The sequence below is a fragment of the Uloborus diversus genome, chromosome 10, assembly GCF_026930045.1.
Source record: "Uloborus diversus isolate 005 chromosome 10, Udiv.v.3.1, whole genome shotgun sequence".
Taxonomy (NCBI): Eukaryota; Metazoa; Arthropoda; class Arachnida; order Araneae; family Uloboridae; genus Uloborus; species Uloborus diversus.
The window spans coordinates 131,884,864-131,898,895 of NC_072740.1; the positions used below are offsets into that span (position 1 = coordinate 131,884,864).

At 30.6% G+C, this 14,032-nt stretch overlaps 1 protein-coding gene across 1 annotated transcript in view; it reads right to left on the reverse strand.

The window, feature by feature from the left end:
* Nucleotides 1-11,877: 11,877 nt before the first annotated feature.
* Nucleotides 11,878-14,032, reverse strand: part of LOC129231182 (metabotropic glutamate receptor 6-like) — a 106,600-nt gene continuing 104,445 nt past the window's right edge. Inside the window, exon 8 of the mRNA XM_054865429.1 lies at nucleotides 11,878-12,092. Within this exon, the coding sequence (XP_054721404.1) occupies nucleotides 11,878-12,092 (215 nt within the window). The remainder of the gene's footprint in view (nucleotides 12,093-14,032) is intronic.

Consider the following 14,032-nt stretch of genomic DNA (forward strand, 5'->3'; position numbering starts at 1 on the left):
TAAACTGGATAAACATGAGGACATTTAAGGAGCAATAGTGTCACATGCCACACTATACTCCTGTAAGGTTATAAACAATATTGACTCCTGCAACCAATGATGTCAAGTTCTTTGTATTATTAGTGAATAAACTTTCAGCAGGAAGAATTTACACTCAATAACTCAAAGGGCAGTGTTTATTTGGAAGAAAAAATAACTTAATGTTCGTTATTTGCTGCCAATAATCATCAAAAACTTCTGTAGCAATAGTATTGACAAGTCACTAATTACTATTTCATGAACTTACCTGTTCTGAAGACGATGAATCATGATTTGAAGGTCGATAATCTTTTTCTTCAACACTTACTTCAAAATCTAAAGAAGAACCATCACTGTAATTGTTAGATAAATTCTTAAAATTCAAAGAGTTCTTCCAAATACATGACATGCCCTTCCCAGGTTCTTAGCAAGCTCTTGTCCTATTCTTCATCAAAAACAGCTTGCGTTTTTTCGGAGCAATGACATTTGCTGTTCAGTGGTGCCATGTGTCGGAATTTACTCAAAATAATGCAATACACTGCTAGACAGAACAGCAAAGCAGCATCTATCAAAAAACTTTTCAAAAGTGTGGCTCATCACGTTTTTGCTCCGAGCATTTCAAATAATTGAGAGAGAGTAATTTGTTCAAAATGTTACGCAAGCTTTAAACTTTGAGACATATTTCGCCCGCACAATAACTAATGTAAGGTTTCGGACTTCATATTTCTTGCTATTCAGAACAAAGTGCGAAACTTCTTCAACTTTGTTAAATGACTAGCATTAACATGAAATAGCAAAAATAACGAACATGTTTTACTGTAGCTTATTATTAGTTATAAGACATTGTTGAAGGAACGAATACTACAACCGCTGACTGTACATAAACTGTGTTCTTAAGAAAAAGTTACTATTAATTCCACTTTTTATGCCACTGAGCAAAATCGATTACCCGTTTTAAGCTACTCAAATGTTTTTAATATATTTCAAAAAATATAAAGACAATTTCTCTCTCAGTTGTTTGCTTTTGACTGAGGACTGAGATATGTTTTAAGCAAATAAATTTCAGCAGATAACTATCAGCAAAATGAGATTTAAATTAAAATGAATTTATGTTAGCGAAGTTTTTTAGGTCTCGTTAAATTTCGTAATGTGCATTACAAAGCGAGTTTCCACTAAAACGATTGCAGCTACAGAATATTTGCTTGAAGCAAAATAATGTAAACCCAGCAACAATCTACAAATATGTTTTCCATTTAAAACTTATCTTTTACTTCGTTGTTACCTTTTTTTTCTGTAACACAGGAAATATCAAATAACCTATTTCGACCCCCCAACACCCATTCCACCGCACATGACCCTATACGTTTACCTATGAACCTGTGTTGTTCATCTTTCTCTACTGTTGAAAACTAAAAAGAAGCTCGGCATTGCACAAACCGAAAATGAAACTAAAGTCGGAATGTTTTGAATAAAAACCTTCTTTTTGAATCAAATGACAGCCTCAAAATTTGCTTAGGGAAAGAGAAAAGATTAAATAGCACACACACTCTCCCACTAAACTCATTACAAATTGCATGTTTTTATTAAAATAATACGTTATTTTTGACTAACCTTTAACTTTGATGATATTCTTTACTTTCTTTTTGACTTTAGTTTTCCCCCGTTTTTACCTTCTCTTTTTTTTTTTTAACTTGATGATACAAATAAGTTTCAAAAAGCAGTATCTCACTTTTTTCACTACAACAGCGGCTTTAACATGTAGTATAAAGTCTTGGATTGATACAAGAGTGAAATTTGCTCATTTGGTTTTTAAATCACTTGTTTTTTCTTCCCTTTCATCTAGTCATTAAAAGTTGACCACATATTTTGCCGTATTCAGCATAATGATGTAAAATAATGATCCCAGATCTTTCACCTTCGTTCAACATAATGATGTAAAAACTCAGTTAATTTTTATCAACCTTTTTATTTTATACAGTCGTAACATATACGTCATTACAACAGCAGCCATATTTTCATAACTTTTGCAATGAACAAATCTTTTGAGACTTGTTTTAAGAAAGTTTCTTCAGTTTTGACTTTAATGATTTCTATTACTGTTGGATTATGAGTGCATTTTCATGGGTAACATTTGAGGTAGAAACAAATCAATAGTGAAGGTACTCGCCCTGAAAAGTCAACTTTTCTGAGGGAAAACTTTTTTTTTTGCGAGGTCATTGAAATTCTGACCCGCTACCTTTTTGTGCGACGAAAAGTCGCACATGTGTTTTTGTCACTTTCTTTCTTTCTCGATGCCCACGGTTGGGTGTACTGCATGACGTTTACTGAGTATAACTGCAGGTTATCCATAGAGCATCCGTTGAAACACGTGTGGAAAACCTACGTATATCGAGTATTGTTTAGTGTTATCGCGGTTTATAATCTATTTTCCCCTTGTTAAAATATATTATTTTTTAATTAAATATACTTGAAACGTTTTTACCGGGACTCTAACCGGTGTCCAGTGGGATTCAAGCTTAGTTCTCTTTCGATTGAGCCCCTCAACGTTAGTATATGTACGAATACTGGGTTGAAGAAAAATTTCAGAAGAATAGTTTGATTAATATTTGCTTGCTTCAATTAAGAATAGGAGATTATTTCATTCGTTGACGTTTAAAACATGTTAAACATGGAAATTGCGTTCTTTGCGGGAAATATTTCTCAAGGAGCTAGTGTTTATTTTAAGAAATTAGTTTCCTTGCTAGATTTGCTGAAAGTACGTTTTAATCAACTTTTCATCTCAACTTGAATTATTTTTTACGACACAGAAACTAGCGACTATAGTAAAGCTCATTTACAAGTTCTTGAAACAAATTTGGATTCAAAGCGCTCAGGAACCAAAATAGAGGATAGGTCGGCATGTCCTCTGAAGGGGTACTAGGACGAGTCACTGGTTCATAGAGTTTTTGAAATTGACGGGCAGTACAACCCGTCCCCCAATTTAATGATTCCCTGTAATATAGAAGTTTTACTTCGATCATAATAAAAACCTCTGAGCAATAAGTTTTGGTATGGTAATAGTGAAAATCTGAAGAAGTTTTAATGCTTCCCTGTTAGTTTTCCATTAGATTTAGGGCACATTCACTATCCATATTCTAAAAGAAAAACTAATAACCGTGGGGGATAACTATCCAACAAAAGAACTTTAAAGTTCCTGTGTCCTACTATGCTGAGATAATTGTTTGTAACTGAACAGTAAGATGTGATATTTAATGTATATATATTTTTCGTTTTCCCTTCGTAATATTGAAATAAGAACAGGAAAAGCATTACATTTTTACTGTACCTTCAGTATTTAATATACTTCAATTTAGAAAATGAAACACTTCGTATTTTTTGAAAGAGAGTTTCCAATTAGTTAAGAGCTGTATAAGTTGATATTAACTTTCAAAACTGTTTTACTGCTAACTGTTTTTAGCGCACGTGTTTCTCGTGAACGGGGCAAAGCCGATAGCAGCGTTCGTTTTTCCGCGCACAATGGTTACTATAGTTTAATCATCAATGCTGAAGCTATAATGTTTTTGAGTGCGCATTTGCGTCTAAACTGATGGTTCCATCCGGACGCACATACGCACCCATAGGTCCTAAGTGCAAATATATAAATACTGTTTTGAAAAGGTTGCATGTTAAAGACTCTAACTAGTTAGTGTTTATTTTATTATTTTAAAGCAAGTGTAAAAAAAAAAAGTCAAAGCACAATTATACAGGAGATATTTTAAAGAAAAATACAAATCGTAAAAAAGGCTTTATACTTTAAGTTAACAATATTGCACATTAGTTATATGTCATACAACATTATTCACACATCATGTTTTGATTCTGGACTTATTATTGCATGAGGAGGTAGAGACTCCCATGGAAGTTAAATTTATCACATTAAAAATATATTTCGTTGGCTAATACTTAGTTTATTTCAGATTGCTGTAAAAACATAAAAATATGTAATTTAAGAATTCTGTTATTGTATGAAAGATGGTTCTTTTTTTTTTTTTTTTTTTTGAAGCAAGGGCATATTTGAAAGATTTGCGATATTTGCAAGCTCGTTTTTCAGTTATAAGGAAAATGCGTTTAGAAAAGTTAAATTTTCAGCACTACTGATTTATCTTTAATGTATATGGTTATTGTAGAAAGTTCTCGAGGTTCCTCATTTGTATTTTTTTTTCTTTTTTAGTTTTTTGCTTTTCGACAAAAACCTGACCTGTGGCAAACACTATTTTTGCAAATTGTGTATCCTTTCTCAAAACTACACTAAGAAAAAACAATAAGCGTTCACAAATATCAAATTTATTGACATCACCTTACATGTTTATGCAATGAGGGAAAGCTTTCATTCAAATGCTTCTCACTTTAATCACACATTTTACATCACAATAAAAATCAGGACATCAATTTTCATATGTTTGTTTTTCACAACTATGTCCAAGACTTACGCATTCTTCAACAGCGGTAATTTATTATATATAGTGAAATTCACAACATCAACTTTTGTAAAACAGTGAAAAGTAATTTTACTTCATTAGAAAGAGGATCAACATTACAGAACACAAACTTTCCAAGGTTTTATTATATAAAAATGATATCTCTCCTTTTAGATATGTATGTACTTTCACAATAATCATAAAGTGACTTTAAATTAATATTCATTCATGATATGCTCTTAAGGTAAAATTTTATGTATTTATTAACTTTTTTATTTATGTTTTAAGTACAAGGTCATTTAAAAAGAATAAACTTTTAATTGATTATTACATTATGCACATAAACGTTAATAAAACGTTATTGAAAGCTTTGGAGGACATTAACTGCAAAAATAATTAATTGGAAAATATACACGGAATAAATTTTAAGCGTAACTAAAAGGATTTAATCTTTTTATGAAATGCAAGCAAGCTGTGCGAAATGATTTTTTAATTCAGAAAGTCAGCACGGTAAGGTATTCATTTAAAATGAAATCATTGTTTATTAAATAGCTTTTATCGTTTACGTACAGAAATACTAACGTGTAGCTCTAAAGCACGTGTAAACAGTATTCACTGCATAGTTTTGGTATACCTCATTGTATTTCTTATTCTATGCTTGTGTCTTACAGGTCCTTTTTGACAATTGAAATTTTATTTATGTTGTATTACATAGAGTACCATTTCTCAAAAGTTCTTGGGCAGCGGAGCGGTGTTTTTATTTATTTTTTTTAAGGAAAGTAACTTAACCCATTATTAAAAAAATATAGCATAATTCTAATAGTTTTGTTATGAATTACTTACAATGCTCATTAAATGTAAGGATAAGAAATTGTTATACTTATTTTACATAGTGAATAAGTCTGAGAATAACCACAGACAAGTATAAAAAGGAATTATAAAATTATTTAAACTTTGAATATTAAAATATGGAATAAATAAAGTAATGAATGATATATTATTTTTTAAATAAGAATCCAAAAATTCACAAAAATTTCCGAATCTAAAAATTTCCAAATAGTGGTTAAGTTTTTCAAAGGACCGATGACGGTTTGCCAACCAGTGGTTAAAAATCCCTGACGAAAAAGAAATATGTGAATGCATTTCATGAAAAAAAAATATGAATTTCATGAAAAATAACAAATGATTCGTTAATTTGATTCTAAAGTATTCAAGCCATTTGATTAAACCAATTATTTTTAGAAAATGAACGGTGGAAATTGTTACTTTTGTAAAGTCAGCTACTTTAACGGAATATTAAAAAGTTATTTTTTAAGACAATGCGATTATGTTTTTTAATGCTTAATAACATTTAAAGATAAATTTAGGCACTTAAAAGCTTTTGTTTAAAATTTTAAGATAAATTCATTGGAAAACTATATCGACTGTTCTGCTATTGTATGCTTTGTTAAAGATTGAAATTTGCCATATTTGTCTTATCTACGGAAATAAAAAGTTTTTTTTTTATTGCTACGAATATAATTTTTGTAGAGTCATAGGGTCTACATATCATCGACTACAAAAAGAGTCTTAAAATTGAAGCGAACTAAATTATTTTGGTCCTTTTTGTTTTATATTAAATTAAATTATTTAAAAAAAAATATGTTTCAAATTCATTAAAATTATTACATCGGATGCTCTGGTGTACATCTTCATGCATGGATAGTGTATGTTTGGGTGGATTATCTTAAACACAATTTTGCAATATCCCTGCGTATGTGATCGTAATGAGATTTGAATTCATAACAAACGACTGATTTTTTGATTTGCAGTGGAAAAAAAAAGCACTGTTGTGTGACTTTTGCTATCAAGCTTCTATTACACATGTCTGGTCAACGTAACAAATCTCAGTGGTGAAAAGGAAAAATTTGCTGATTAAATATCCTATTGATTATGTGATATCGCATTAGGTAAAGCATGTAGAGTTTGCGCGGGTGGACAGTTTCCACACAAATAAGACTCGGGAGGTAAGGGATGAGTAATCGTGGATAAACTTCATCTAGTTTTACTAGAACAGTGTTCGAATGTGCCCTCGTGTCTTTTTTTTTTTTTTTTCATTGTCTTAAATGCTGACAAGTCGCCAAATTTAGCGAGTTTCAGTGAGTAATGGAAGACATCTTTCACACGATTTGCAGATGGATGCAGACAATGAAAGTGCTTGATCAATTTCTCACCAACTCTGCAAATTTTGTACTTTTCTTAAAATGTTGGCTGACTTTAGGACGATTTCTATCGATTATTTTATATTTCGATAGGTAGCGGAGGCGATCAAAAAATGTTTGACTCAAAAATTAAAAATATATGTCAAGATGTTCTTTCCATTGCTACTTATTTCAACTTTTTGCATATTACACTAACCGTGTGGTTCGTTAGGGGAGATGACGCACTTTTCTTATTCGTTTACGTGGTAGAAGAGGTTATGCGGCTTACTGGTTACTGTCTACATATTGCAAATTGGGTTTGAAATGCATAAAACGAATTTTGAAAGAAAATTTTAAAAAGAAACACACATTGCCTTTGGTAATAAACTGATGTGCTGAAAAAACAGTTTACTAAAACATATTGAAGTTGTTATCAAATCAATTTAAGGTAAACATTTGTTAATAAATCAGTCAAACTTGAATGTTTATAAATGTTTTGTCAATTCATCAACAACAAACTTACTAATGGCAATGTTTTGCAAATAAATTGAGGTATTCTTTACAAATAAGTAACGTGTGTTTGACCTTTAAACTAAATAAATTGTTTTTTTGCAACTTTCAACTCTTCAATGCCAATAAGTACATAAGGAGTTCGAATGAGAGTCCCTGTACCGAAGAAAATTAAAAAGATTAAAAGTAATACTTAAAGTAGTAAAAAGTAGAAAATTTAAAAGTATTAAGAGCAATCTCTTCTATGTGTGAAATCTCTCCGACACAATGACGGGATGCGCAAAAACTCCCTCTTAGTTTTGTTTAAACTGTAGCATTACGTTAAAGCAAAACAGTAAAATAGCAACGGAGATGCATAACCAATAGGGTGGGTCGAAACAAACTTTTTTTTTCCATTTTCAGAAAGCTATACCGCGGAAAACTTGCTAGTGGGTTAGGTAAGTAAAATGCACATTAAACAAAGAAAAAAAAAAAGTCCCCAGCTAACGCATTGTACTTGTAATTTCAATTTTTTTCGAAAATCAAGCCATTTTACAATTTTTTTCGCATTACTCAGCCAAAATTATTTGAAACTGCTATAGTTAAAATCCTTTAATAAAATAGTTAAAGAACACAAAAAATTAGTAAACCGGTCAAAAGATTTCGATTTGCGGTTGCTCAAAGTATTCTAAAATTGGTAAATTGCATTTCAGGAGCGTATTAACACCTTAAGGAAAGATGTAGTTAAGTACGTTGAGACGCTGATAGTTATGTTAAAAGACTATTACTTGATTTTCTTCACTGTAAAATTAATTACATTAGAATGATCTTTTAATGATGAAAATAAAAAAAAAACAAATTAATGGCCACTTTTTATTAAAATAACATTATTACAAAAAATAGAAAAAAAAGAGAGAGAAAGATAGAAAAGAACTGCATCGCAATAAGTTACCGGAAGGTAATGAAATCGTTTAAACGTGATAAAAAAAAAGAAACATTAAAAAAGAAAGTTGAATAATTTAAGAAAAAAGCACTACTTCTGTTTGACATTGCCTTATGTTTGTGCAAAATGACATACTCCTTTAGTAATATTTCTTTATTTTGAAACACACAAGCATGTAAGATTTGAGAATGAAAGATGCTAACATTTTAGGTTCATCTGAAGGGGCTTCCACACTTACGTACAGTCTCAAAATTCTGTTAGTTGTTGTCGGCCATTGTTAGTGCGAAAAAGGCCCTGGTTCTCGAATAGATAAATCCACAGAGCAGCTACCTGACTTTTATAACATAACTAATGTCTAGCAGGTACTTTTGATCTTTGCTTAAATTATTGGAATCAATATGTGTCAATTGGAATCAATGTCTTCAAAATAAACACTTTCAAAATCCTTTATTGGAAGCTTTTCTCACTTACTAAGCTGGGTGCCTATTGACCCACTAAATGACTTCGCTCCAGTCGTTTCACCGTCTTCTAGAGGTAGGAATAAATGCCGGAATGATAACTCGTTGAAGTGTAAAGCTCCCCACTACAGAGCTCTTTTAACTTATTCTTCAGTCTCCATCCCGTGATGTAACGGTACAGTCACATCTCAATACATCAAGTTCGTCCAAAGAAGAATCACAATCAGTCAAACGAGAGATTGGATAAAATTGGATAAAACGAGTGATTAATGCTATTAGCGATGCTTTGAGCTGATCCACTTGAGGGTGTAACTTTGTCAACATAAACAGATCCGGAATATTGCAATATAGAATAATGTTCTTATTTTATGGTTCTTCGAAAATGTTTTGGTTGACATACTCAATTAAAAGGGTATTGATCTTCTTCCCATCAAAATAAAGTATTTGTAGGGGATTGCGTTCTTCTATGCTTTGTTTTTGAAGTTCTTTGGATTTAGCTTTTTTTTTACTTTTTTAATTTTCGTTTTGTCAACAACATGGGGTTGGTCTTTATTAGTTACGAAATCAGCATCTTTCTTGAGGCTACAGTAGCCGCTGCTCCTCCCGAAATTCCGAAGCGATTACAGGTTAATGTAGTATTTTCCGGTTTTATACGCATCTGTCATGGTGGCTTAGTTCCAGAATCCGGCTAGGATTCTTCATAGTTTTTATCTATCTCTTTGTCAACTTCTTCGGACGAACACATTTTTCTTTTACATTAACACCTCTGATTTAACCTTTTAATACATTTCTTTGAATATACATCAATTTCAGCTGAAGTGTAGCGATTTTTTTCGCTTTATCGCAGTCACAGGAAATTGTTATCGAACACTCTTATTTTCCAGGAACCTTTTGACAGCTACAGGACTATGTCATTTTGCACTTACATGTGAGACCATGTCAAACAATTCTTCAACTTTATTTTTTAATATTTCTTTTTCTTTATTAGGTATCAACGATTTCATTACCTTACGGTTACATTTTGCAATGCAGTTTCTTTTCTCTCTGTTTTTTTTTTATTAGCAATAACGTTATTATAGTAAAAAATTAAGTTTATTTTTTTCTTTTATTTTTATCCTTTATAAGGTCATTTTATTACAGTTAATTGTACTGCAAAGTAAATAAAGTAATAGTCCTTTAATACAACACTCAGCATGCTTTACTAAATTTTTGTTTAATGTGTTAGTATGCACCTGAAATGCAATAGTTTACCAATTTTAGACTATTTTGCTCTACCGCAAATTGAAAGAATTTGACCAGTTTACATATTTTTCGTGTTTTTTTAACTATTTTGTTAAAGAATTTTTACTATAGCAGTTTTAAATATTATTGGCTGAGTACTGCGAAAAAAATTGTAAAATGACTTGATTTTCGAAAAAAATCGAAATTTCATGCACGATGCGCTAGCTGGGTGACTCAATTTTTTTTTCTTTGTTTAATGTGCATTTCACTTGCCTACCCCATAGGCAAGTTTTCCGCGGTATAACATTACAAAAAAGAAAAAAAAAAGTTTTTTTCGACCCACCCTAATAACTAACAATTGATGTTACAATTATACAAGAATAGTTTAGCAAATGAATAATAACACGATTGTTTTTTTTTACTATTGAGCTGAATTGTGGGCAAAACTCTTCTAGCTTTTCCTTACTCCCAGTACATTAGTTACTCCTTAAAATATATAGACACATTTATTGAAAAAAATTGGGTTTTAATCCAAAGCAAAGTAAATTAAAAGTTTTACTGTTAGAAATATTTAAACAAAATTATAATTTTTTTCCTACAGTCATATTAGAGATATGTTTATGAATACATCTTTTAGTCGTTGTTTTTTCTTTTTTTTTTTTTGTCAGAAAGATTAGTACGAGTTGAATTTCCAACATGTGTGTTTTCCTGCCCAACAAAATTTATACATATCACTCACTCTTTTAGAAAAAATAGCTAAAGATATAATATACATTATTGACCTTGTTTGTTCACAATAACTTAAACCTACTTACACTGAGCAAATGTATATATAAAGCAGAATAAATGGTTTAATTCTTTGAAAAATATCACTAGAATTGTACATTGATACAAGGAGATATGTTTCGGAATCTTTTATCAAATTCTTTTTATCAATACTTATCTATTTTTTGTTCTCTGGAGTGTCTTCTGAGATGGATAGTGGAATCGAAAGATTTATACTTTTATAAGAAAAATTAAAAAATAAACTGGTGTATCAGTTTCGAAAAAAAATCACATCTTTATTTCCTTTTAGTTTCTGATTAAACATACGTGACATAAGCGACGTAAATGTAGAAAGAATCGTTCTTTGGTTTTTCCTGAAACAGAATTCAAGTAAAAGAGATATTTTCTCATAGTCACTATACATTTTTTCCTTGTATTTATAACTACAAAACATCGTTTTTATCTATGAAATGGTGTGTTTATTTGTCCAAATTCCATTATTAACAAATTGGTAACTAAAGGTCTTAAGAAACTATTAGAGGTCTTTAGTAAGCTGTTATATTTTATGCAAATTGTTTCGCACAGCAAAACTAAGTTATTAATTATCAATTTCTTTTTTCAATTTTAAGGTTTACTCGTATTACTACAAACTCAGCATACATTTACTCAAATAAGCTGCCAAAATGTGCACTACTGTGCGTAAATAGAGTTGATTTGAAACCTCAGAAATTAGTAAACATTCGTACAACAAGCGCATGAGGATTTCGCCTTTCGAGCACCGTTTTATGAATGTTAAAATATATTATGTTTAGCCTTAAAATCCTTTTTTTTGGACTTAAATTATATTTCAGTTTAAAAGTAATAACTGTTAAATATCCTTTTTTCTACCCTCATAAATAATTAGGAATAAATATGCGTATACTGATTAGAATATTATATAAAAATTACACATATCACGTCTTCTATTTAGATTAACATTTTATCAAGTATCTAAAATTATATTGATTGCAGTAAAACTTTAAAAATATCAATGCATTACGTCGCGTATAATTATTTATCTTCTGTGTAAAATTATTATCGTTGCATATCATATTTTTCCCTTATCCACTCATATTAATCTCATCACTTGGTCTTCCGTTATAAATAGTTTTCTCTTTAAAAACATTCAATAGCTAACAATAAACTTTCATAGAAAAGATATGAATTAAAAATGATACAAAGTATTCTTACAATACAATTAGAGTCACTGTGTGGTCCTTATCAGCAGTGAACAAAAAGTTTGGCACTTATACAAACTACATCTAATCATATGGGAGAAAATATGCTTAGAAACAACAATTGATAACTCAGAGTTGGACATCATTTTGGTTCTTAGGTACTTTGCCAATGATAGAACAGCTGGAACATCTGGCAATTTTTGGTGTATGGTTTTCTTCGCCGCTATTATTCATGTTATTCGGAAGAAATCTGTTTGTAGTTTGAGTCCCGCAATTTCGGCATTGAGTCATATTGACTGTTAGGGTGGATTGCATTCTGCTTTGTTGAATAGCCATGCCTGATTCTGAAATTGCAAGAAAAAAATACAGAGTACAATAAACATAACCTGATCAAACTTACTCAAATCACCACAGTAAAATAAGGGTTAAATTATACGGTTTTCTTCAATATATAAAAATCATATCAAACTGTTTTTTGTTAATAAATGCGGTCAGTATCATAGAACACTTCACGAACCCAAGGGAAGTATGTATTTATTGTCAGTATGGGAAAAATTTTTAGACTCAAGAAACAGTGAAGCCGATTGTTGCCTAATCGGTAGGTTTCGTGTTCGAACCCTTCCTTGCATTAAAGTGGTTAGTTTAAGAAACAAATAGCGAATTACATATTTTTTTTTTAAGGAACTAATGAAGGGTAGATCAAATATAAGTTTATTTCGTTCAATGGATTCTGCGTAGAAAAACCTTGAACGAAGTAAAAATTTGACATTCTATGGCTTATAAAAGCTCTTGTGTCATTTTTCTTTATAGCAAACAAACCTTTATAAGTTAACGGGGATAATCTTTGTAATTATGACAATTCATCTCGATAGTGTTTAGCAGGATATTAAAAAGACATAAAACGACAAGATACTAAGCAAAAAAGTATGGAGTTATGATGCAAGATAATAGACGAAAGTATTATGTGCCATTATCAGGTGTTAATTGCAATTAAAACATTTATTCATTTGAAAGTAATGACAAAATTTTAATCGCTATTTAGGAAAAAATAACAGATATGAAGAAACATCAAGGTATAAACCAAACTTGTTGCTACGCCACGGTTCAACTTTATAGAACATTTCGTATCTAAAATTATCAATTATAAGAAATCATTGTAGTAAGTTTATACCTCATTTGTAACTTTACAGTAATACATTTGAAAATACATTTTTTACAAAATACACTTAACAAAATACTTTGAATTCAATTTTCTATTACTGACAAGTTATACAAATAATTAAAAAACTCTCTCCGTTTTACCTCTCATGTATGAATTAATTCATTCATGTTATTGATGCATAACGAACTATCGATTTTTTTAAAAAGATATTTTCTGTGTCAATAACTTCAAACAAATTTATCTAGTGTTAAAATTAGTTTAACGTACTTTGAACATGGTAATTTTGCTAGCAATCTGCCCAGTGTCTTTAATCCAACCATTTGCCGTTTCTTAATGACCGGATTCGGTGGACTGAGGTTCGATTACAACGGAAAACCTTACGCAGTTCAGAACTGCACAATTAGGTATATGTGTTACGGGAGATAAAGGTTATGATGTTTGTTCCGATAATAAAATATGCTTCATTGAGCTCCAATCATGAACGCTATGTTTGGACACGTGAGTTATAATCTTCCGTCTCTTTTAGATTTTAGATATCAGGTAGTAAATGTTTCTTAAATTTTTTGCCAGAGTAATAAAATAAGTCGTATATTCTTTAGCCAAGGAAAACAAAATATCAGAGATAAATGTTACGTAGGGATGATTTAGTATATTGTTTGAGCTATAATTAGAAGGATTGTAACAATATCCCCCCCCCCTAAAATTTAGAGAGTTTTTATGTTTAAGGGCATACGGTCGCATAATTGCAGATATCCATCTGCCTTGCTTCTTTGAAAATAATTGTGCGTTTCAAAGTTGCGTTATTAATGTACATACTTATGTTAATCTATGTAAACTTAATCAGCCTGCATATCCGACTTGCTATTTTTGTATTTTCTTTCGGGATTTTTTTGGTTCTACTATTATGTCATATATCAGGAAGGGGATAACTTTTAACAATAAGTATTTGTGAAGTACGCCAGTCTTTTCTTCAAAAGTATGAACTGTATAACAACATATTCATTCACACAATCATTATTTTGATTATTTAAAAAAAAAATTCTTCTATTTTCAGATCATTATAAATATAAATGCTAGAATGAGATAAAACTAGGTAGGGTCTGGTGGGGGAAAGTGGTCAAT